Source organism: Heterostelium album (genome assembly GCF_000004825.1).
Source record: "Heterostelium album PN500 unplaced genomic scaffold PPL_scaffold4, whole genome shotgun sequence".
In the NCBI taxonomy this organism is placed as follows: Eukaryota; Evosea; class Eumycetozoa; order Acytosteliales; family Acytosteliaceae; genus Heterostelium; species Heterostelium album.
The window spans coordinates 887253-911540 of NW_008805066.1; the positions used below are offsets into that span (position 1 = coordinate 887253).

General features: G+C 32.3%; 11 protein-coding genes across 11 annotated transcripts; 7 read left to right on the plus strand and 4 right to left on the minus strand.

Moving 5' to 3' along the window:
* Positions 1–90: 90 nt before the first annotated feature.
* Positions 91–1569, plus strand: PPL_04907 (uncharacterized protein; the record flags this gene model as incomplete). The annotated part of the gene is made up of 1 exon (XM_020575804.1): positions 91–1569. The coding sequence occupies one exon, from the start codon at positions 91–93 to the stop codon at positions 1567–1569; it is 1479 nt and encodes a 492-aa protein (XP_020434599.1).
* Positions 1570–2953: 1384 nt separating this feature from the next.
* On the plus strand, positions 2954–3394 carry PPL_04908 (uncharacterized protein; the record flags this gene model as incomplete). The annotated part of the gene is made up of 1 exon (XM_020575805.1): positions 2954–3394. The coding sequence occupies one exon, from the start codon at positions 2954–2956 to the stop codon at positions 3392–3394; it is 441 nt and encodes a 146-aa protein (XP_020434600.1).
* A 163-nt stretch (positions 3395–3557) lies between these two features.
* Positions 3558–4692, minus strand: PPL_04909 (Hsp20/alpha crystallin family protein; the record flags this gene model as incomplete). Its single annotated transcript, XM_020575806.1, has 2 exons — positions 3558–3564; positions 3617–4692. The coding sequence occupies 2 exons, from the start codon at positions 4690–4692 to the stop codon at positions 3558–3560; spliced, it is 1083 nt and encodes a 360-aa protein (XP_020434601.1).
* Positions 4693–5060: 368 nt separating this feature from the next.
* panC (pantoate--beta-alanine ligase) lies at positions 5061–5948 on the minus strand (the record flags this gene model as incomplete). Its single annotated transcript, XM_020575807.1, has 1 exon — positions 5061–5948. One exon carries the CDS (start codon positions 5946–5948, stop codon positions 5061–5063), a length of 888 nt encoding a protein of 295 aa, XP_020434602.1.
* A 1377-nt stretch (positions 5949–7325) lies between these two features.
* Positions 7326–8701, plus strand: ubqI (ubiquitin family protein; the record flags this gene model as incomplete). Its single annotated transcript, XM_020575808.1, has 2 exons — positions 7326–7598; positions 7643–8701. 2 exons carry the CDS (start codon positions 7326–7328, stop codon positions 8699–8701), a joined length of 1332 nt encoding a protein of 443 aa, XP_020434603.1.
* A 574-nt stretch (positions 8702–9275) lies between these two features.
* On the plus strand, positions 9276–11557 carry slc44a2 (choline transporter-like family protein; the record flags this gene model as incomplete). The annotated part of the gene is made up of 6 exons (XM_020575809.1): positions 9276–9448; positions 9549–10120; positions 10204–10492; positions 10571–11012; positions 11082–11291; positions 11372–11557. The coding sequence occupies 6 exons, from the start codon at positions 9276–9278 to the stop codon at positions 11555–11557; spliced, it is 1872 nt and encodes a 623-aa protein (XP_020434604.1).
* Positions 11558–11811: 254 nt separating this feature from the next.
* PPL_04913 (NIPSNAP family protein) lies at positions 11812–12834 on the plus strand (the record flags this gene model as incomplete). The annotated part of the gene is made up of 5 exons (XM_020575810.1): positions 11812–11919; positions 11997–12104; positions 12165–12432; positions 12508–12676; positions 12750–12834. The coding sequence occupies 5 exons, from the start codon at positions 11812–11814 to the stop codon at positions 12832–12834; spliced, it is 738 nt and encodes a 245-aa protein (XP_020434605.1).
* Positions 12835–13026: 192 nt separating this feature from the next.
* Positions 13027–17613, minus strand: PPL_04914 (uncharacterized protein; the record flags this gene model as incomplete). The annotated part of the gene is made up of 10 exons (XM_020575811.1): positions 13027–13262; positions 13333–13968; positions 14045–14848; positions 14918–15277; positions 15367–15966; positions 16063–16120; positions 16280–16344; positions 16424–16689; positions 16786–17461; positions 17562–17613. 10 exons carry the CDS (start codon positions 17611–17613, stop codon positions 13027–13029), a joined length of 3753 nt encoding a protein of 1250 aa, XP_020434606.1.
* Positions 17614–18488: 875 nt separating this feature from the next.
* PPL_04915 (uncharacterized protein) lies at positions 18489–19965 on the plus strand (the record flags this gene model as incomplete). Its single annotated transcript, XM_020575812.1, has 2 exons — positions 18489–19525; positions 19620–19965. The coding sequence occupies 2 exons, from the start codon at positions 18489–18491 to the stop codon at positions 19963–19965; spliced, it is 1383 nt and encodes a 460-aa protein (XP_020434607.1).
* Positions 19966–20070: 105 nt separating this feature from the next.
* pyr4 (dihydroorotate oxidase) lies at positions 20071–21186 on the minus strand (the record flags this gene model as incomplete). Its single annotated transcript, XM_020575813.1, has 1 exon — positions 20071–21186. One exon carries the CDS (start codon positions 21184–21186, stop codon positions 20071–20073), a length of 1116 nt encoding a protein of 371 aa, XP_020434608.1.
* Positions 21187–21976: 790 nt separating this feature from the next.
* On the plus strand, positions 21977–24253 carry PPL_04917 (uncharacterized protein; the record flags this gene model as incomplete). The annotated part of the gene is made up of 5 exons (XM_020575814.1): positions 21977–21988; positions 22321–22450; positions 22759–23067; positions 23475–23822; positions 24066–24253. The coding sequence occupies 5 exons, from the start codon at positions 21977–21979 to the stop codon at positions 24251–24253; spliced, it is 987 nt and encodes a 328-aa protein (XP_020434609.1).
* Between the last annotated feature and the right edge of the window lie 35 nt (positions 24254–24288).

Below are 24288 nucleotides of genomic sequence, written 5' to 3' on the forward strand. Positions count from 1 at the left end.
TATAATTGTTTCGTCATTTTTTTGTCTAATTTGGTTTAAATTGTCATCATTTGATCAAAGATATACTCATATATATATAAAAACAAAACAATGTTATCTTTATCAAAATCTTTATCATTTATATCAAATAGATCTTATTTAAAAAACATAAATATATATAAATCAATATCATATACATCTAGTATAGGTATTAGTAATAGTAGGAATTATAGTAGTAGTAATAGTAATAATAATAATAATATAGAAGAAGATTTAGAATTTGCAAAAAATCAATGGAATTTAGAAAAGAATAAAAAGAAACAGAATTTACATTTAAATAAAGTATTGAAGGATTTGAAAAATAATGATAGTGAAATCAATCAGCTGATTGGAAATAATAGTGGTAGTTTCAATGATGATATGGAAACAGGTAGACCAAAGAAAAAGATGACCAATACAAATAAATTACAGCAACAACAGCAACAAAGAGAAAAGATTGAATTCAAAAGAGTTGATAATAGTGATATGATGGAAAGTTTGGAGGTTGATCGTGTACCACGTGGTAACAGACCACAACAGTTTGCTGGCAGTAGTGAGCAAGAGAGAAGAGATACGAAGGATCCTGCATACTACCGTGAGATTGCACCGGGCATCGCAGTGAATCCTTCGCTCTCAAAGATAAACAAGCAACAGACCGTGGTTTCATCGACAACCGGTGATTCCGAGGTGGAAAATGCAAAGCGACTGGCAACGGAACTCGGACTTGACTATTTACCGTTGAATCAGGTTGAGTCGTTGCCAGAGCAATTCTTTGGTTACCAACTGGTGTTGTGTGTCACACCGAGCGCCACCACGTTGAACGACACTGAGATGTTTGAAGCAAAGAGTGGAAAGATCAAGCGGAAACTAAAGTGTGAGGTATCAGTGGATTTCACTGCTGGTCAACTGCAATTCAAAACTGAACACAAGACATACGCGAAATCACCGATGATTCGTGCACTGCGGCTGAGTGGCGGATCGATGCCCAAGACGGTGCTCGACGTCACCGGTGGACTTGGAAAAGACAGCTGGATTATTGCGTCATTTGGCAGCGCTGTGACAATGGTCGAACGTAATCCAATTCTCCACTATCTCGTTAGCCAAGCACTGGAGAAAGCGAAACTCGATGAGAATACTCGCGAGATAGCTGAGCGTATCACCCTGGTAAAGTCGGATTCCATCGAGTATCTGGTGTCGGTAATCAATCGTGAGCCAGAACTGCAACCCGATGCCATCTACATGGATCCAATGTATCAGTCGCGCGAGGACGACGAGAAAGCAGCACTCTCCAAGAAGGATATCAGAGCGATAAGAAAGTTGGTTGGTGGTGACCGTGAGTCGAAACTCTTATTTGCCTTGTCAAAGCGTATTGCACAACAGCGAATCGTTTGGAAGAAACCAAAACGTGTATTGCCAGTGGTGGGTATCGACACTTCCTACCGTTCTAGAGACACCCGATTCGACGTTTATTTAACTTCCACCAAGAAATTGAATTTCAGTAAACCACCACCCACACAAGAAAAGGACGATCAATCACTTGATCACCAATAAAATAAAAAAAAAACAATTTTATTATTATAAAGTAAAACAAACAAATATTTAACCAACTTTATCAACCCTCATTTTTAGTTGTTTTGTTTTTTTTTGGTTTGAGATGTATTGAGATATATATGGTTTGGATTGAACATTTCAATTGATTTGTTTAATGTAATTTCAGAATCAATGAATTGATGAAAATTTAGAATTTATAAATAAATAATCATGGTTCATTTCATCCAAATTTAGTTTAAATCTATGAAAATTGCAAATTGTTTAGAAAACAAAAAGATTGATTCAAGAAGTTACCAAATATAAAAAAGTATATCCTTAAAATTTATGTTTTAATTATGACAACATTGTACATAGTGGTAGTTTTAAGTTGAAGTTTTAGATGTGTGATTGTGTTGTGTGTTTGTGGTAAAAACTGTTGTTATTTTTAGCAATATATATCTGAGAGTAATTTTTAATTGTTTATCAGTATTCTTGTTGAGTGTTTGGTGGGTGGACCAGATATTCTTTTATTCATATGACTTTAAATTCAATTTTAAGAAATTTGGTTAGTTTTTAAGGGAAGACGACCAACAAAAAAAAAGAATGTGGTTATAAATTTTTGGTTTGTCTTCAACCTATATTTACATTAGTAGTAATGAGCATTCTTTGTTAGTAATCAAATTCCGATTCCACTAACCAATTCAATTTTAAAAAGAAAAGTGGCATCTGTTGAACCATCTACATAAATGGAAGTTTGTTGTTTGTATCCAACCAACGAATTTTAATTTTTGATATACCTTTTTTTAAGTGGTGTGGTCTGGTGGTATCATAAAAAGGATCAGAACACACAAATCCTTTTAAAATTTAAAAAAAAAAAAAGGATTGGTAATAGAATATGTGTGTGTTTAGAACTTAAAAAATTTTTTGTTTTTTTTTAATCCATCCATCTTTACAGTTTATGATTCCAATAAGTTTTTGATGTTTTTTTGGTTAAATTAATTGGTGTGTGTAGTGTGTTTTTAGAGTGTGTGATTGTGTGTATTGTCATTGAAACATTTTAATTAAAAATGTCTTTTAAAAAATTATATATAAAATTAAACACACATATTATTTTTAATATATCAAAATTCTGGTAGATGGCATGCAGGGAGTTGCTTGGATAGGTGGTGATGTTGAAGATGGCTGGTTCCAATTTTGTTTATTAATTTAAGTTCGGGGTGAAATGTGAATGAAATGAAATCAATCAATCTATTATCATTTTAAATATAGACTTAATTATTTGGACTCTCTCTTTATTTATTCTCTAAATAATCTTCTTTAAAACTTATTTATTTATTATTATTATTATTTATACTTTAAGAAATTTAAGAAATTTAATTATTAATAATTTATATAATATATTAAAATGTCAGAAATTGAAGTTGAAAGAGATTTATCATCTCCACAATATTATAACTATTTAATGATTTTACTTAGAAAAAGAATGGAGAGTAAAGATATTAGATATAGAAAGAGAAGAACTCCTAGTAATGTACCTTCGAGTAACAACTACAATAGTAGTAGAGCTTCACCACCGTTACAAACACCAATACAAGATCCATATGAATATTGTGCTCTAAGCTTTAAAATTGAAAAAGTTGACAACAAAGCGCTTAAATCCTCTTCATTTAGAACAATAAAACCACAACCACCAAGTCCAACCAACAACATAAGATCAACTTCATCTTCACCTATTTATCATCAACAACTTCAAAATAATAAATTTCAAAAATATAAAAGAGAAGAATACAACAACCCATATTACTATAATAGTGATGAGAGTGATGAAATTGAAGTAATCTTTTAAATTACAACTTTAAAAAGATGAAGAAAAAACAAAACAACTTGAAATATTATTTATAAAACAAACAAATATATAAGCGTAATATTAGAATCATACCGAAATAGAAATTAATATAAATAAAAAAACACAGATAAAAATGTAAAATAAATATATATTTTACTTAAATTTAATATCTATTATTTAATTATATATTGTACAATTTATTTATTGTTTTTATTTAATTACAAGATATTAACACTGAATGATTTTTGAGTTGGTTTTCTATTGATTTTAATATTCAACATTCCATTAGTATGCTTGGCATTGATTGTTGTCAAATCAAGATTCTTTGAAAGTTCAAATGGTAAACTGAAACTATCATTTTGCTTTGGTTTTACAAGAGTTGTTTGTTTACTAGCCCATGGATTTCGTAGTGGAATAGGCGAGTCGGTAGAGTTGATAAAATCGATCTCTTGGTCATCAATCTCTTCGAAATATGGAGAATCCTCTTTAGAATTGATTGTATCTTCACTCTTTGTACCAGAAACAGTTAAAAGTAAGCCATTTACAGATATATTGATATCTTCTTTCTTGAAGCCTGCAAGTTCAACTGAAATCAACACTGAACCATCAACAGAATCAGAAATTTGATATTTGGGAATAAATTTCTTTTCAACTTTCAATTTCTCTTCCTTTTGTCTCTCAAGATACTCTCTTAATTGTCTTTGTCTTTCTTCAAATTGAATTTGCTGTCTTTGTTGTTGTTCTTGTTGTTGTTGTTGGTGTTTTCTTTGTTGCTCCAAAAATTGTTGTTGTCTTTGTTTTCTCTGTTTCTCTAAATATTCTTGTTGTTGCTCTCTTTGTCTTTGCTGTAATAACTCTTGTTGATATTTCTGTTTTCTTTGTCTCTCCAATAGTATTTGTTGTTGTCTTTGTTCATCTTCTAATTTTCTCAATTTCTCTCTCTCCAATAGTTCCTGTTGTTCTCTTTGTTTTCTCTGTTGATATTGTTGAAATTGTTGAAATTGCTGTTGTTTCTTTCTCTGCTCTTCTTGTCTTAATTGTTGGTAATATTGTTTTTCTCTAAGATGATTTATTCTCTCTTGTTCATAGTCATCCTCATCCATATATTCATCTTCCTCATCAGAAGAATCACCTCCATAGAATTGATTCAATCTTGAAACTGGAATTTCAACATAGAGTGCTGGTTGTGGTTGTCCAAATAAAAATTCATCATAACTTTGTGGTTGTCTTTCTCTACTATTGTAATAGTTTGGTCTAACTTTATTTTGATAATAAATTGGTTCTTCTAAAATATACATCTTGCAAGTTTCTTTAAAATAGTTTATAATTATTGGTATAAAATAAAAAAAAAAATAATAATAATAATAATTTTATATATAAAAATGGATAATTAATTTAATTTAATTGTATCTTAATTTTATTTGTAGAATGATTTACATTGACTGTCTAACTGATCAGTTGTATTTATATTAACTGATTTTCTATCCAAGTTGTTAAAAAAAAAACATGAATTCTGGAAAAACTAAAATCTCATCAAAATTTTTTTAAAAATCCAACGAAATTTGGGTGAAAACTAAAAAACTGGACAAGATGTTTATTACACAGAAGAATTACTGAAAAGATGTAGAATTCTTTTTTTTTTTTTTTTAATAATTTAATTTAATTTTTAATTTAATATGATTACATCGATTAATCTTGTTTTTCTATTTGCACCGTGGAAGAATACAGCTAATGATAAGATGGCACCGTTTGGTATGACGCTGTCGTTCTCTAGTTCTATACCGGTGTCACCGTTTGCCAAACTGATATAATCTACTTTCATCTTTGAGCAACCGGATTCCAGTGTGTCTTTTAGTAGGTCGGCCAGCGCCTGTCTGGTGGTGGTCTGATAGTGTTGTTTCATGTTGGTCATCTCACGATAGATGAGTGCTGCTTCTTCACGTTCCTCCGGTGTGAGATAGCTGTTTCTACTTGACATTGCCAAGCCGTTCGATTCTCTAACGGTGTCGCCAACGACAACCAGCGTATTGAAAGCGAGATCGCGTACCATCTTTCTCAGACAAACGCATTGCATTGCGTCTTTCTGACCGATGTACATGACGTCGGGCGAAACGATGTTGAGCAGCTTGGTGACGACAGTGGCGACACCACGGAAGTGTCCGGGTCGTGCAACGCTCTCCAGTACCGGTGCCATCGATGTCACCTCGACAAAAGTGGATGCGTCGGTTCCGTACATCTCGGCAACTGATGGCAGGAATAGAATGTCGGCGTTGGCAGCGGTCAGAAGACGCACATCCGACTCGATGTCGACGGGATAGCTCGCCAGATCTTCGTGTGGCGCAAACTGTGTTGGATTGACAAAGATCGATGCTACTACTATATCGTTGGCTGCTCTCGCTTGCTCGACCAACGAAATGTGTCCGCGATGCAAGTATCCCATTGTCGGAACGAATCCGACAGTCGGTTCATCCTTACCGGTCGACGCTCTAATCGTTTTCTTTTTCAATTTAATCTCATCTCTCAATGTTTGAATTGTTTTACAAATGATAACCATCACGTGATTTGTTGTTTTATTTTAACTTTTTAAATATTATTTATTATTTATATTGTAATAATAATAGAAACTAACTTAATCACTACTTTACATTATATAATAAACCGTCATAATTTTACAATCATTGTAAAAAATAAAATAAAATGAAATTGCGATTCCGATTTTTGGGAAATTTGAAAAAAACAAAAACGCATCAAAATTATTCAAATTTGGTTATTTATTCAATTTTTCAATGATAGTTGTTTTGGCGATTCAAAAAATTTTGTGAAAAACACATTTGTTTGATTGAACTTCTCAATTTTTTATTACTCTGGAATAAAACAAAAATAAAAAAGGTTTTTTTTAATTTATTATTTTTTTTTTATTTAATTAACATTTCATTTATACTTTCTTTCCTTCCTTGATACTTGAGAGTATGGATCGTAGAAGTGACAGTTTAGAGCTTCAGATGCATTCATTATCTCCAGAGAGAGTAACCTCTTATTACACTGGAAACTCTTTAGTTGCTCTTAAGTTTTATAATGCATCTTCTTCAATAAAAAAGAAACTTAGATCTCCTTCAGAACCTGAAGCTAACTAGATACTTCTAACTTTCGTCTTATCAATTAGTTGAACAAACTGTAAATCTTATTCAGTAAAATAAATCATTCAACAACATATATAAAGGAACATAAATTAATCTGAACTTAAAATCATCTTAAAAAAAAAAAAAAAATTAATTTATTTTGTGATGTGAAAATAACTAATACTAATTTATTATTAATTAAAAACATATAAAAAAAAAAAAATTTAATAATAATAATTGATCAAAAATAAAAAATAAAAAAATAAAAAAATAATTAAAAAAATCTGATATTATTTTTATTGTATTTTTGTCATCCAAAATTACAACTGTTCACATCTACACACAATCTAATTTTTTCTTTTTTTGTTGGGTAGAAAGAATTGAGAAGTTGGCTTAAGAATGTTCAAAAATTAAAAAAAAAGGAAAAATAGAAAAAAAAAAAACTTTTGTAAATTAAACCTATTGACTCACAGTGTGTCATATATACTTTTTTGCAAAATATTCTTTTTTTAGCGATTTATGCAAACAATAAATTTAATTATTAAATTTTTAATTTATTTTTTTTTTAATTTATTTTTTTGGGTTGTTGGTTATTGAGTTTTTCTATTTTATATATTGTGTACAAGATCTTCCTCATTATTATTTTTATTTCAACATCAAAAACAACAACAAATAGTTTCTAATTATCTCTTTTGTATATATATAAATAAATAAATATTTCTTAAATACCTACTACTTGTTTTATTATTATTATTACTATAAATATATTTATTTACAAACAATCTATCTGTTATTATATTTAAATTTAAATCATGCAAATTTTTGTAAAGACCTTAACTGGTAAGACCATCACCTTAGAGGTTGAGGGTTCTGATACCATCGAGAATGTCAAGACCAAGATTCAAGACAAGGAAGGTATTCCACCCGATCAACAACGTCTCATCTTTGCTGGTAAGCAATTGGAAGACGGTCGTACCCTCTCAGACTACAACATCCAAAAGGAATCAACTCTCCATTTAGTACTCCGTCTCCGTGGTGGTATGCAAATCTTCGTCAAGACTTTGACTGGTAAGACTATTACCCTCGCAAGTCGAAGGTTCTGATACCATCGAGAATGTCAAGACTCAAGATTCAAGACAAGGAAGGTATCCCACCCGATCAACAACGTCTCATCTTTGCCGGTAAGCAATTGGAGGATGGTCGTACTCTCTCAGACTACAACATCCAAAAGGAGTCAACTCTTCACTTAGTACTTAGACTCCGTGGTGGTATGCAAATCTTCGTCAAGACTTTGACTGGTAAGACTATTACCCTCGAAGTCGAAGGTTCTGATACCATCGAAAACGTCAAGACCAAGATCCAAGACAAGGAAGGTATCCCACCCGATCAACAACGTCTCATCTTTGCCGGAAAGCAATTGGAAGACGGACGAACCCTTTCCGATTACAACATCCAAAAGGAATCCACTCTTCACTTAGTACTTAGACTCCGTGGTGGTATGCAAATCTTCGTTAAGACCTTGACTGGTAAGACTATTACCCTCGAAGTCGAAGGTTCCGACACCATCGAAAATGTCAAGACCAAGATTCAAGACAAGGAAGGTATTCCACCCGATCAACAACGTCTCATCTTTGCCGGTAAGCAATTGGAGGATGGTCGTACTCTCTCAGACTACAACATCCAAAAGGAGTCAACTCTTCACTTAGTACTCCGTCTCCGTGGTGGTATGCAAATCTTCGTCAAGACCTTGACTGGAAAGACCATCACTCTCGAAGTAGAAGGTTCTGATACCATCGAGAATGTCAAGACCAAGATTCAAGACAAGGAAGGTATCCCACCCGACCAACAACGTCTCATCTTTGCCGGTAAGCAATTGGAAGACGGACGTACCCTTTCCGATTACAACATCCAAAAGGAATCCACTCTCCATTTGGTACTTAGACTCCGTGGTGGTATGCAAATCTTCGTTAAAACCTTGACTGGTAAGACTATTACCCTTGAGGTCGAAGGTTCTGATACCATCGAAAACGTCAAGACCAAGATTCAAGACAAGGAAGGTATCCCACCCGATCAACAACGTCTCATTTTCGCCGGTAAGCAATTGGAAGACGGTCGTACTCTTTCCGATTACAACATCCAAAAGGAGTCAACCCTCCATTTAGTTCTTCGTCTCCGTGGTGGTCAATAAACACCAACAATAAATTCATTTTTAGAAGTTTAGTATCATTTATCTAAATTTCTCACCCAACCAATCAATTAATCTATCATCTTTAAAATTTACTTTATTAGATTTATTTTACCTTTTTTAATTGAGTTCCAAACTTGATCTTTTTTATAAACTTGTTTAACAATTGTGTTGGCACAAAAAAAAAAAAAAGGGTTTCTCAATTTCTAAAGAATTCAAGGATTTGCACAAAAAAACTATCAAAATTCAGATTTTTTGATCGATCAAAAAATAATAATAAAAAATAAACTATTAATAACAATTTTTTTTTGCATAAAACAAGTAACGATCTAGATCGAAATTTGATTTCAGTTGAGTATTTTTAAATATATTTTCAACTTTTAATTTTTTGTGAAACACATCAAACTTTAAATAAATACAAACGGAATTGATCAACACACACTCATTTACTATACTTGTTCATGGGGAGTAGTACAGATTAAAATTAACTAATTATTATATCTATATCTATATTACTATAAATTTGTACTATTATTATCAAGAAAGAAATAAATAAAACAGAGAATATAATTTAAAAATGACTCATAAAAAAGAGAGTCATATTAAAAAGTCTACAGAGGTCATTAAAAATAAAGGTGTTTATTCGAAAAGAAAATGCCATGACTGTCTATTTTTAATATTATTTTTAGCATTCTGGGCTGGTATGGCTGTTGTAGCTCACTATGGAATTAAAGAGGGTGATCCAAAAAGGTAAATATCAATGATCAGTTTTGTTTTTTTTTTGAAAATTGTATTTTTTATTAATTTACCAAATATATTATTTATAAATAAATAAATCATAAATCATTAGATTGTTATATGGAACAGATTATGAAGGTAATACATGTGGTGTCGATAATATCGCTGCTGGAAAACTGCCAGCGAATCACTCACGAGATTTCACCCATGAGAAATATGTATACTTTATCTACTATCCGAGTTTGGCATCGTATAGAACGATCTGTGTAAGTTCCTGCCCGAATGAAACCTACTTGACACCGGACGATCCCTCACAGTTGATCTGTGCTTACAACACGACGCCGGCGTTGAACGAGACATTCCCACAGGGTACATGTATGGGTAGTATCGCCAGTACACCGGTTCTCAATCGTTGTGTACCCTCGAAGATCACTGATGCCACTGAGAGCATCATCGACAAGCTCTTCCAGGTGATCAGCGAGAACTTTGGCGATACATCGACCAAGGTGTTTTCAGACACCGTCGAGAACTGGAAGTATCTTATCTATGGTGCGTTGATTGCAATGGGTTTGGGACTTGTCTATATCTTCCTCCTTCGATTCTTTGCCGGTCTAATTACGTGGGCAACCGTAATGGGTGTTATAGGTTGTTTAGCATTACTTTGTGTACAAGTTTATTATCAATGTAAATATATCTATTATAATATTAATTTTTGTAAAAGAAATAGTAATAATTAATTAATATTTATATGTATTATTAAATAATAGGGCAAAAAGCAATTGATGTATATGATAGTATTCCACCAAATCAAAGATTACCAACTCAAAAAGATAATGTTTTAGCATTGAAAGTTATATTCATTATATTGTGTGTGATAACAGGTATATTGGCATTGATTATCTTGGCAATGTTCTCGAGAATTAGATTGGCCATTGGTATTATCAAGGAGTCAAGTAAAGCAATTGGAACAATGCCATCTATCTTTTTCTTCCCTGTTTTTATTTTCGTTGCTCTTTGTGCATTCTTGGCTTATTGGGCTGTTTATTGCTGCGTATGGTTTTTTTAATAACTATTTAATTAGTTATATTATAAATATAAACTATTTATTAATGTTTTTATTATTTATTATTATAGTTATCTTGGTACAGCAGGTACACCAACATACGATGAAAACGATGTATTTATTGGATATGAAGCATCAAAAGTACTGAGATATATGCAAATCTATCACTTTTTCGGTTTACTCTGGACGTATGCATTCATTCTGGCGATAAATCAATGTACTTTAGCAGGTGCCATTGCATTGTGGTATTGGGTAATGGATAAGAAAGACACACCTTACTTCCCGGTTTGGAAATCATTCTTTAGAGTCATTAGATACCATCTTGGTTCATTGGCATTCGGTTCACTCATTCTGGCGGTCGTCCAATTCATTCGATGGATACTCAGATTCTTGGAGAAGAAATTCAAAGGAAAAGAAGCATTCCTCGCAAGATTTGTAATTCGTTGTTTGAATTGTCTATTCGGTTGTTTCGAAAGATTCATCAAGTTTATTGATAAGAATGCTTATATCATGGTAATTATAATAACATAACATATATAATCATTTTATCTTTTTACTAATTAATTAATTATCTTTATTTAGGTTGCAATCTATGGATATTCATTCTGTAAAGGTGCAAGAAGAGGATTCTCGCTGATTGTAAGCAATGTTCTAAGAGTGGCAGCAGTCAGTGTTATCAGTGCATTCCTCATATTTTTGGGACGTCTTTTGATTACCGTTATTACCATCGGTATTTCCTTCATTCTTCTACAGAGAATTGCAGAGGATGGTTTCTATGTTGTACCAGTAATTGTAAGTGTTATGTAAAAAACAAAATTACCATAATAATAATCATTTCTAACATATATTATCTTATCACAATTAATATTTAGATTATCGGTTTCATTGCATTCTTTATTTCAGGTGGATTTATGTCTGTCTATGACATGGCTATCGATACCATGTTGCTATGTTTCTGTGAGGATAGTGAGCGTAACGATGGATCTCCAGAGCGTCCATACTTTATGAGCAAATCACTAAAGAAGTTTGTCGATGGTGGTCACACCAAATGTTGTTAGATATTACTATCAAAAAATAGATAATAATAATAATAAAAATTTGTATTTTAAAACTAAATTTATTTATTTTGTATATTTCTGATCACTGGTTCCAAGATATTTTTTGTAAGATCAAATTTTTTAATTTTTTTATTAATTTTTTTTTTCAAAAAATCTTTTTTTGGACGAGGCATGCATGTTTGATGAGTCGTCTTTATTTTATTACTCTTTTCATCTTACAATTGAATTTAATCATTCTATCTAAATTTCAAAAGATGAACAAATTTAATACCTCTACAATTCTCTTTAAGAATCTTTCACAAGCTTTATCAAAGCGTACATTCTCAACAAACATTCCAAAAGATGTTGAAAATAGAGTCTATGTAAGTAAAATATATTAATCTATTACTGTTTCTTTATTAACTCTAAACCGTGTATTATACATTTAAAAAATAAAAAGGAATTAAGAACTTATAGCATTTCTTTAGAGAATTTTGCCAATTTTATTTCACTTACTCAAGAGCATATGCATATGAGAGCTAAACATTCAAAACTATGTGGATATTGGGTAAAGTAATCATTTATTATTATTATATATTATTTTATATTAATAGATTTATATATTTAGATGTCAGAGTTAGGTGGTATCAATGAAGTTGTTCATCTTTGGGAATATTCATCACTTGATCATCGTGCTCAAGTTAGAAGCAATCTTCGTTTCGATAAGGATTGGAATGAAAAATATATGGCAAAAATGAAACCAATGGTATTGAAACAAGAAAACATTGTTTTAAAGGAGTTCCCATGGGGAAAGCTCTCTTTACCAGAGAATTTAGATTCAAAGAAAGTTTGGGAACTTAGAACCTATCAAATTAAAGCAGGACAAGTACCAAAATGTAAGTATAGAATACTATTTCTAAGATAATATTTAAAAATAAATAAGTATATTAATATACGTTTTAATTTATTAGGGGAGGATTTAATTTCAAATGGTATTGAAGCAAGAAAGCAATATTCATCACCAAGTGGATTGTTCTACTCTGAGATTGGAAAATTAAATACAGTTGTATCATTATGGTCATATGATAACTTTGAAGACAGAACTAAAGCAAGAAGAGCTGCTTTGGCTGATCCAAAATGGTAAGAATATTTATTAAAAATAATAGAATAAAAATTCTAGAATTCATACTTATCATTTTAATAATATTATTAGGAGTGGAGCTGTACAATCATCATATGAAATCACAGAGAAACAAGAAAACAAAACTCTTATTCCAGTTATCTTCCCAACAAAATAAAAAGATAATTATATTCTTAAATATCTATACTAATTTTATATTAGATTGTATTGTTGATTTAGAATTTTATATTAGATCAATAGATATTAAAACAATCTTTATATATTTATATTCAGATTTCTTGCTGCTGGTAAAACAACAAATTACATTTATTTTTGAAGTAAAGATATCGATAGCTACTTTTATATACATTTATTTGGTGGTATCTTGACCTAATCTCTTTAGCTTGATAATTTTGATTTTAAGATTATGTTTACCAATTTTTTTGATTATAAATACTGACAATGATATAAGAATAGCTAGACCCACTACACCAACCACAACACCGATAATTATTTTTGTTGTTATTTTAGAGTCATCTTTACCTTCACATGCACTGGGACTATCATCAATATCAACCAAATGAGAAAAATCTGGATCAATCAAAACTAAAATAATTTAAAAATATATTTAGTTAATATAGATGTTTGAAGTTCTTAAAATGTTTTTGTTAATTACCTTGATTAAAATAAAATGGTATAATTATTCCGACTTTGTTGGTGGTTGATTTTGTTTCGTTTGATTGTTCCAAGAGTCTTTGACGAATTAGTAAAGGTCTATCGTCAATCAAAGCATAGGGTACAAATCTACTATAAAGAGATTGTTTATCGATATTCATTTTTAGCCATTGTACATTATCGCTATTGTCCAAACCTACAGAATTTGAAATACAAGCATCATCAGAATTACTACCAATAGAAATATCCATTTCAACTTGTAGACTAGAAAGTTTATCTGTAAAGCTAAATGAAGATAGTGCCACCGTAAATTTTATGGAAGAAGGTGAAAGTACTATTTGTTTATCACCAAATGTAATATTTGTTTGAACCTTGAAATATTCAATTGTTACATTGACGAATGTATCTCTTCCTTCCAACTTTGAATAATAAAGATAAACAGTCTGATTGTCAGTGCTTTGGTCATCTAGTTTCCAGTTTGTTGGAGTATATGTTTTGATTTCCTTCAATTCTGCATCGAGTTCCTTAATCGTTGTGACTTTCATTGATGTTTCAAAATCGACATTGTCATTTATAGTGATATTGTTTGAAGTGACTGGTGTTGTTTGTGGAGCTGGAGGTGTGACATTGATTGCCTCTGTTAATATTGTTTTTTTTAAGAGTTAAAATTAGTATGTTAATATTAATATAAGATATTTAGTTATAATATTTACCAGAAGAACAAGATGGACCATAGTATGGTAAGTTACAACGACAACCGTCGAAAGTACACTGTCCTCGATTGTTACAATTTCCTGGACAACTTGGAGATGGTGATGAGGTTGGTGTCACAGTTGGAATTGGAATTAAACCAACCCAAGGAGATGGGTTAGATACTAGGACAACCAATTCATTCGAGGACTTTGAATTGACAGTAACAAAGATCTTCAATGGTCCGATACTAGGTTGAATATTAAATTTCAATAATGTTTGTGAGATGTATTCAAATGAAGTAATTTGATATCCATTTCCATAGTTTATATATGCTGTGATTGCAGGTGGCATGACGTTCAAACCAAATCCCTTACCATGGACATAGAAACTATTTTGATTTCGGGTGACAGTTGATGTTGATTGGAGAACAGGTGTTGTAATATTAAAGTATCTCTTTACAAAGTATGGCTTACCATTTTTCTCTAAGTCAATCGAGGTATAGGAAATGAAATTCATATGATTATCAACCAACCCATAGACTGAAAATATGAAACTATCACCACAACCATAACCATAAGGAAGATCTATTGTTGCTCTATAGGTAACTCCTTTGGCATTTGAGCCATTTACAACTGTTGGTATTGTTAAAACTTCATAAGGATATTGTGGAATAAGTTTAATCACTGGTGTAACAGACTTTGACATTCCACTTCCAGAATCAGCTCCAAAAAGAGTAAAAACCAACGTTCTTTGATTAGATCCAACGTCAACAAATTCATTTGCCACTAAAGAAACTAATTCTGGTGGATCTATATCAATTGGATCTAAATAATAAAATAATAATAAGTAATTAGTCAATTTGATTTGATTGAAATAATTAAATATATATTTACCTTGACAATTGGCAGTTATTGATAATTGATCATCCCTTCGTCCAATCATCGATAATAGAGCATCGAATTGAATAACATTACTCTTATCAAAAAGATACAAATTCATCAATCTATAGGTTTGTGTCGCACAATTTCCAGAAATGTTTAAATATATATTATATAGTCCATCATTCGCATTGCCATATGTACGAGTGGCGCCATTAAAATATATTTCGATGGGAACAGTATTGGCAGATGATATTACACGAGCCAAACCATACTCAAATCCATTTGGTTGATCTCTAATTGCAACGGACCAACCAATTGTGCGATTCGAATCGCTTGGGACAAGAACTTTGAGAGCGGGAATTGCAGTAATGTCTAATAAGTTAGGTTGTAATATATCACCAACTTAATTTGGATTGGTATTAGTTTTAAAATCTAATTAATAATTGATATAAAATACATACTTGATTTTGTAATTGTTAAAGTAGCATTTTTAATTCCTACTAGCTCAAGATAACTATTCGAGAAAGTATCGATTCCATTTGATAGAGTATATGTCATATTTCCAGCTATTTGTGACGAGATAACATCAAAATTGATATAATATAATTGAAGTTCTGGAACAAATACACCAGAAAATGATTTTCCAGTATTTGGGAAACTGAGAGATGGTGTAAAATAAGGTATTGGGCTTCTAACTTTTAAGAAAAGAGTATTCTTTACATCAATACCACTTTTTAGTTCCATGTTGTTTACTCCAAACTCGAAATAGGTGATATCTTCGATTTGGAAGGATGTATTGGTTGTTATGTTGGTATAGAACAAGTTTGACAATCCCATTTGGTAATTCGATTGGTCAGAGACTATCATATATTCATTTTTCATCAGCAGCATGTTGTTTCCTTCGATGTTTGCCTCTAGAACACCAGCAGTAGTACTTCCAGACACCAAATTTGATTGAGTCATCTCCAAATAAGAGAACCTAATACTTCTTATCGGATAAACTGAAATGAATTGAACTCTAATATTTGCAATACCATCAAAATATCTGATATTAATTTTCTCTATAAAAATATTAGGACCTTTTTTCGAAAAAAAGTTATAAATATATTAGTTGATTTTGTTTCCAAATAACAATAGTTTTTGTGTATTTAACTTACTTGGTGCTGGGAGAACAGCAGACAAGGTGGTGGCGAGATTAACCACCAGTGGAGGTACCTGAAAATTTACAATCGATGAAAAGACACTAAATGGCCATGGAAAAGTAAACGAGTATTTGTATCTGCCTGATTCAAATCCGTTTGGGTGTCTGATGGTAGTGGTGAATCCATTACTCGTGATATTATTCATGTATATTTTATTTGCCCATAGATTTACACTATATATATAGCAACCAGCATTTGGATAGCTTCCAGCTGTAACATTAAAATTTGGAAAGACATCTATAAACCATATTAGATAGAGTTATTAGTTATGCAATTTTAGCTGAAAAAACAAATACTTTGTTTACACTTCACTTACCGACAGCCCTATTTATAGTTAGAGAATAGATGTTCAACTCAATAGAGACAGCTTGCATATAGTATAAATCGGAAGACAATGGACTGAGATAGGTAGTTTGATTATCCCAATCTCTGACAGGCATGACTCCAGTGCTCAAGAATCCTTTTGATTGATTAAATGTCTCTATTTGAGCAAATTGAGGAAATGTATCCTGAATGGTTGTTGGATTTTCATTTATAATAGCATTTTGAATTGGAAAATTTGTGCTTCCGTTCATAAAAACACTATAAACTATATTTTGGTTTGTTTTTGTAACATGTTAGATTAGTAAAAAAAGTTGAATATAAAAGAATTATTCCTCTGGTTGAATTTAAATAAACAAAGATATTCTAGAATTTACAGTGTAGTTACCTATATCGAATGGATTGCGAACAATAAATTTTGACTTAACATCACCAAAGATAGATAATGTTATATAAAAATCAGAGTTTAACGAAGCGTATGGTTGACTGATTGCAAACTTGAAACCTAGTTGAGTAGCATCTCTATTTAAAACAGTGATGGTTCCCGTTTGATTGGCCAAAGGTCTGGCGTATCCATCCAGTAGATAGAGGATATTTTGTTGCAGTGTATTTGAGCTGGCGAGGACATTGTCTTTTTCGATGAAAATGACACCATAATAGCTACCGTCGTTCGCTCGAATGAATTTGGTGTCCTTAACAGTGATTCTAGCAGTTTGTTCGGAACATGTTGTCGTTCCCAAAAAGTAGTTGTTTCCGTCGTCCATCTCGATCGTCAGGTTTACCGCACCAGGATTGGCAAGTACGTTCAAGAGAAACATCTGATTCTCTAGAGTCATAAAAGGTATCCGCGTCGAAGTTATGTTGATAACATTTCCAGATCCACTTGACAATGTAATCAATTTCACCTGAGTAGTATCGTTTACAGAGATGTAAACATCGAAAGCACATTCAGAATTTCCATCGACAAACAGGGGATTGAATTCTGAGAGAACACTAACATCTCTTGTATTTACTGAATGAATTGTCCCAAAACCTTTTTTTTTGAATACGAATATATATAAATTTATTTTATTCAGATTTATTAGTTTATTTAAACATTACAGATATTTATAATTAATTAAAAACTAACTTACAAAATAATAATAATATTAAAAGTAATTGAAATAAATATTTATAACTATTCATTTATGATTTATTTGATGCTTAAGTCCAGTCAGTCTTAAAAGATAATCTTCAAAGTTTTATTTTTTATTTTTAACATCATCAAAAAAGATATTTTTAGGAAAATTTAACTGTAAAACTGATGGAATCTTTGCCAAAAACGAAAAATGGCTGAAAAAAAATAAAAACATAAAAAAAAAAAACTATGCTGCTTTTGGTTGCAAGAAATAAAATCTAGATTATTTCTTGAACGTAATTGTTTTATTAGAAACATCTCCCCACAATAATATTTTATTTATCTTTTGTATTTTTAAACCAATACAATGTAAAGCAACAATATAAATATAAATAAAAATAAATTAAAATAAAACTATTGTTATTTAAATTTTTAATCTGGATATATTCTTAAATCTTTAATTATTGATGGTTAAATAAATTATTTAGTTTGATTAATCTTATTATCATAATAATAAGGATTGTAAGAGTTTTCAGATGTTCATTCATTTCTTTTTATCTAAAAAAACATAATATGCAAATGTTTGAAACAACGTGTTTAGAGACATGGTCTTAAAACAAGGTGTTGGAATTGCTAGGTTTTAAGACTTTAAGAGTAAGATTTTTATATGGTTAGCTCTTCAGGCAGACTATTTTAAGCCACACATTTTTTAAAAAAAAAATTGAATTTTTTTTTTTTTTTTGTTATTTTTACTAAAAATTAAAACACCTATTTACTTTTTCTTTTTTTAATTAATTCTTTTTCTTTTCAGTTCAGCTTTTTTTTTTGTATTTTTATTATATATATCTTAAAAAGATACTTTTATCTATAGTTTGTATTATATTTGTTAGTTTAGAATATTATTTTTAGTTTTGTTAGTTTTTTTGTATAATTTACATAGAGAATGAGTAAAGCTCCAAATCAACCAGGTGCACCAGCTCCAGGACAATATGGACAGCCACAACCAGGTGCTTATCCACCACCAGGACAATATGGACAACCACAACCAGGTGCATATCCACCTCCAGGACAATACGGACAACCACCAGCTCCAGGTCAATACGGACAACCACCAGCTCCCGGACAATATGGACAACAACCAGGACAATATGGTCAGCCACAACCAGGTCAATACGGTCAACCACAACCAGGTCAATATGGACAACCACAGCCAGGTGCTTATCCACCACCAGGACAATACGGACAACCACAAGCTCCAGGTCAATATGGACAACCACAACCAGGTGCTTATCCACCACCAGGACAATACGGACATCCACAAGCTCCAGGTCAATATGGACAGCCACAAGCTCCAGGTCAATACGGACAACCATACCCAACTCCAGGACAACCAGCAGCTCCAGGACAATACGGTAAGCCACCAGCAGGTGCACCAGCTCCAGGACAATACGGACAACCACAGCCAGGTGCCTACCCACCTCCAGGACAATATGGACAGCCACAGCCAGGTGCTTATCCACCTCCAGGACAATACGGACAACAACAACCAGGTGCCTACCCACCTCCAGGACAATACGGACAACCACAAGCTCCAGGACAATACGGTCAACCACAACCAGGTGCTTATCCACCACCAGGACAATACGGACAACCAGCAGCTCCAGGTCAATACGGTGCTCCACCCGCTGCACCAGCACCAGCAGCAGGAGGAGGTGTCAGTTTAGTGAAGTTCTTTGATCACGTCAAACACAGATATGCAAGAGACTACACATTGATCATCGATAAATCAGGTAGTATGTCAGGTTCACTCTGGAACCAAGCATCGGCTGCCGTTGCCAAGATTGCACCATTCGCTTGCCAAGCCGATCCAGATGGAATTACAGTTTACTTCTTCTCCAGTCCATCGCCAAGACATCCAAAATACGAGAACATTCGTGATGGAAATATGGTAATGGGATTATTCCAACGTGAGAAACCAAGGTAAGAATGATAGTTATATCTTTAGCTATTGAACATAGTAGTTCAAATCAAATCAAATCAAATTTATTAATAATTATATCTTTATTTAATTTAGTGGTACAACTGATTTACATGGTGTATTGAAACAAGCTATCGATGATCATTTCATCAAAGGAAATAAACCAGAGACTATCTTGGTCATTACCGATGGTATTCCAAACAATGAATCGGATGTAAAGAAATTAATAATCGCAACAGCAAACAGACTCACAAGAGATGAAGATCTTTCGATCTCCTTTATTCAAATCGGTAGAGACCGTAGTGCAACCACTTTCCTCAAGGGATTGGATGACTATCTCACTTCACAAGGTGCCAGATTCGATATCGTTGACACATTGACCATGGATGAAATGCAGAACCTTTCATTCGAACAAATGATTGACAAATCAATTGCCGATTAATTAAATACAAACAAACAAACAATCGAATAAAAAAATCAAATATATTATAATAAATATTATTATTATTGGTTTTTAGTTTTTAGTTTTATTTATATGTTAAGATATTTAAAGTTTGTTATGCCATTTCATTGCAATGTATGGATCCCACATTAAACCGGTGGCAGACATAGCAATATCTACACCTTGTTCGAGGAAATCATCGAAATGCTCTGGTAAAACTACTCCACCGCATCCGAGAAGTTTGAGGTTGAGTTTGTTGTCGTTGACGATCGATCTTGCGTTTCTTACCCAGTCGAGTGCTGCCGAACGAATCGGTGCACCACATACACCACTGGTGAGTCTGTTCTCACCGAGCGATGGAGCACCTGTCTTGCTGTCGGTGATCTTCATCGACATGGTGTTGATACCGGCGATAGCGGCGACACCAGCCTCTTCAGCACGACGGAATAGCTTTGTCATCAGTTCACGGTCTTCCATGACACCGACCTTGATGATCAATGGTACACCCTTTGGCTGGAGGATATCGACCAATGCCTTTGAGATCTTGTAGACTTCGTCTGGGTTGTTGTAGATTTGTCCTTCGCCTGTACATACATTGGGACAACTGTAGTTGACCTCGATGACTTTGGCACCGGCATCCAACGCGATGTTGGCAACATCCAAAAAGTCTTGGATAAAGTCACTGGCGTTCGCTGCAGTTCCGGTGATGGAAACGATCATCAGTTGTCCATCGGCCAAGTACGATTGTGCTTTCTTTATGTCTTCCAAGAGGTATGCACGGTCTTTCGATGGCATACCGAACGAGTTGGTGATGGCCAGCTGCTCGATGTCGCCGGGCATCTGTGTGGTGGCGTGAAGAGTACCGCCACTCTCTGACTTGTTCAACTGACCCTGTGGAACATCGATATAGAGTACATTCGGTACTGGATGTCCAGAGTATGGATTCGAACGAATAGTCTTGTAGGTGACGACATCGAAACCTGCCTCCGCAGCAAACTTGATCCATGCCGAATTCAAAAGTGGACCCGCTGGCACACCGAGAGGTGAAGCGACTTTATGACCCAAAAAATCGATCCACTGATCCTTTGACTTCCAATTACGCTCTAAAACCTTGTATTTATCGCTAACGAATGGTCCTTTCTCCAAGTTCTCCTCCCAACTCTTGTTGATATCATAGATTGGTTTTTCTGATGGGAACCAATTTACTTGATTTAAATTCATCTTTATATAACTATCAATATATAATATATAATATAATACTTTAAAACAATTTAATATATAAATATGATAAATATTCTAAATGATCTTCTCAAAAAAGAATAATATTTAATTTCAAATAATTTTTCGTTTTATTTTTTTTTCATCGGAATTTAAATTAAAATAATTAAAAAAATTAAATTAAAATTCAAAAAAACCGATATTCCCATTTGCAGATTTAAAAACATGTTTGATCATAAGAATAATTCATTCATAACATGTGAATAGTAAATTTAGAAAATAATACAAATGATAATGATTATCATTTGCTAAAGAAAATACTTCGTTCAGTAGTTTTGAATCAAAAGATCTTTCAATATGTAAAGGATTTTCGTAATCCAAGATGTAATTGGTATGATCTTGGTTGCTTTCCTGGTGTCTTGATCAAATTCAATTATATTAAGCGTTACAAAGAGATATTCAATACACTGATAAGAGAGCATCCTATTCATGTTAATCCACTACCTAAACCGCTATTCCAATGTTTGATAAGAGAAGATCAATACAACAAGGATTACATAGTAACCAAGGATGAAACTATCATGCTCTCTTAAATTAGTGGGATTAATGTGATCTGCGTGGTTTTTTTATTTTATTCGATTTAGAGCCAACTGCAAAAAAAAAAAACCAAATATTCCATATTTAATCATTGTTAAATATCTATTTCCCATATTACAATAACTATTTTTTGAACACCAATTTTTGATTGAAGATCTTTGAGAAATTGATTGAATCTTTCATAACATTGATAAATATGTCTGTTCCTGTATTCTTTGATCTCTCGGGTTCGTTGTAGCTTGCTCCGAACTCCGATGCAGATTGGAAAACTCATTTTACCCATCGAAAAACAGAGGCCAAACTCTTTCAATTTTTTTTAAAGAATAAAACAAACTTTATATTCTAAATCTACTATAAAAGTGCTTTCTATTTATCTAATTTTTATTAAAATCTAACAAGGTTTGATATTTTATTTTATTTTTTTTAATATTAATCTCTATTGCAAAAACTTAGAAAAAAAAATTGTGAAAAACAGCCACAACCACTATCATTGAAAAAAATTTAGCATATTTCAATATATGGCGCTTATATATATATAAGATGGATAATTATATTGATAACACCTTAACGAAAAGACGTAGTTTAATAGAGGAAAACTTTAAAGCAGAAGGAAAGGTATGCCCTTTATGTCATAAGAAGTTAAATCATCACATTTTAATTAAACATGTTTGTAAGTATTGTATGTCTGTTAAAACTTGGGATGATATATATCTGTTTATTAATTGCAATAATATAATACTACAGTAAAATGCATCTTAATTGCAATTATTATCTTCCCTAAGTCATCCATAGAGATTTTAAAGAGCAAGTTTCGATATTCAAAGATTAAATCAATATTACGAGATACATACCCACATATTGTAAAGCAGGATAACAATAAACAATCTCAATTAATTGGATATTCACCAAACAATCATCTTACTATCAATCATCAATCAAACATTTCATATAACCCATCTTTTCACAATTCAAATATAGACTCGAGTTTCAATTACAACAATCTAAATCAATATCGATCATCATATAAACGACCACATTATGAATTATATTTAGATGAAATCAATTCTGATAAATACAAGAACAACAGTGATAGCAACAACAATTTTAGCAACAACAATAATAGCAACAAAAATATTAGGAACAACAATAGCACACACAAGTCCCATAATGAACCTCTTTCATCACCATTACCATCACAAATTAAGATTAAGGAGGAGCCAACCATACCTGGCTATGAAGTCGACAAACCAGCTGCATGTCTTTGTAACCAAGTAATAGCCTACTCTTGTAAAAAACCTTCATCACATATCAAAAAGGTTGTTGTATTCATTGGATTGAAGGTTCGCAATATTTGTAGAACTGCTCACTTTTACGATCCCCAATGTTCAGAGATTATTCGAATACAGATGAATAAGCTATATGATACAACTATCTCAATTAAATATCCTAAAGGAGTCAGTTGTACATCTTGTCATATGGTCTGCTCTACTTATTTTAGTATTAAAGGTCCATCAACTATTTCGGGAGTTTTCTTATATTTTTGTAATCCTACTTGTTTAATTAAATTCTTTGAGCACAGGAAATCCTATAGTCATAAATGGTATGAGAGCTGGGTAAAAGAGAATATACGTATGTTTATTTTAATATCATAACTATTCCTTATAATTACTAATTCTTTTTATTAATTGATAAAGCTAATGTTGACGGATTAACTCCAAAGTCTCCAAAGTCACACAATTCAAAATCTAAAACATCAACCAAGACAAAGGCAACAGAGATCACCAAGTCTAAGGCCACTACCAAAAGAGCTAAGGTTATTGAAGAAGAGGAGGAACATGAGGATCTGGAGGAGCATGAGGATCTGGAGGAGTATGAGGAACCAGTGGAACATGAGGAACCGGAAGAACAAGACACGGCCGTGGAGGAAGTTCAAATATCAAAAAGACAAAAGATCACCAAAGCTGCAACTGCTAAATCACCAGCTAAAGCTGCAACTGCTAAATCACCAGCGAGAGAAGAACAAACTAAACGCATCACCAGAGGTAAAAGAAATAATAACAATTAATATTTCATTGTCGTTTCTCAAATCAAAATTAATACAGTGTAATAAACTATTCAAAATTACAGATACTGTAATTTGGTCTCTCTTAAAACCCACAATGTTTCACACAAGTTTGATTGGTGTGGATATGAGTTCATTCGACGATTTATAAAAAGAAACCAAATTAACTGAAGAAGAACTATATCTTCTTAATTTGGCTTAGTCATTTTTATTCCATATTCAGTTTTATCTTTATTATTTACTCGTGGAAAGTGCTGGATATCAAATTGTGTAAACAATGGAATTAGACTTTCGGAAATAGCAAGAAAGGATGTCATTCCTCCAGATATAGATATTAGAATGAGGTCAGGGGAAACCATTGTAGATCCAAATGGCAATGAGAAATGCATTACAGTAAAGGATCAAAGTTAACATTCAACCATAGCCGATCATCGTACAATAATGTA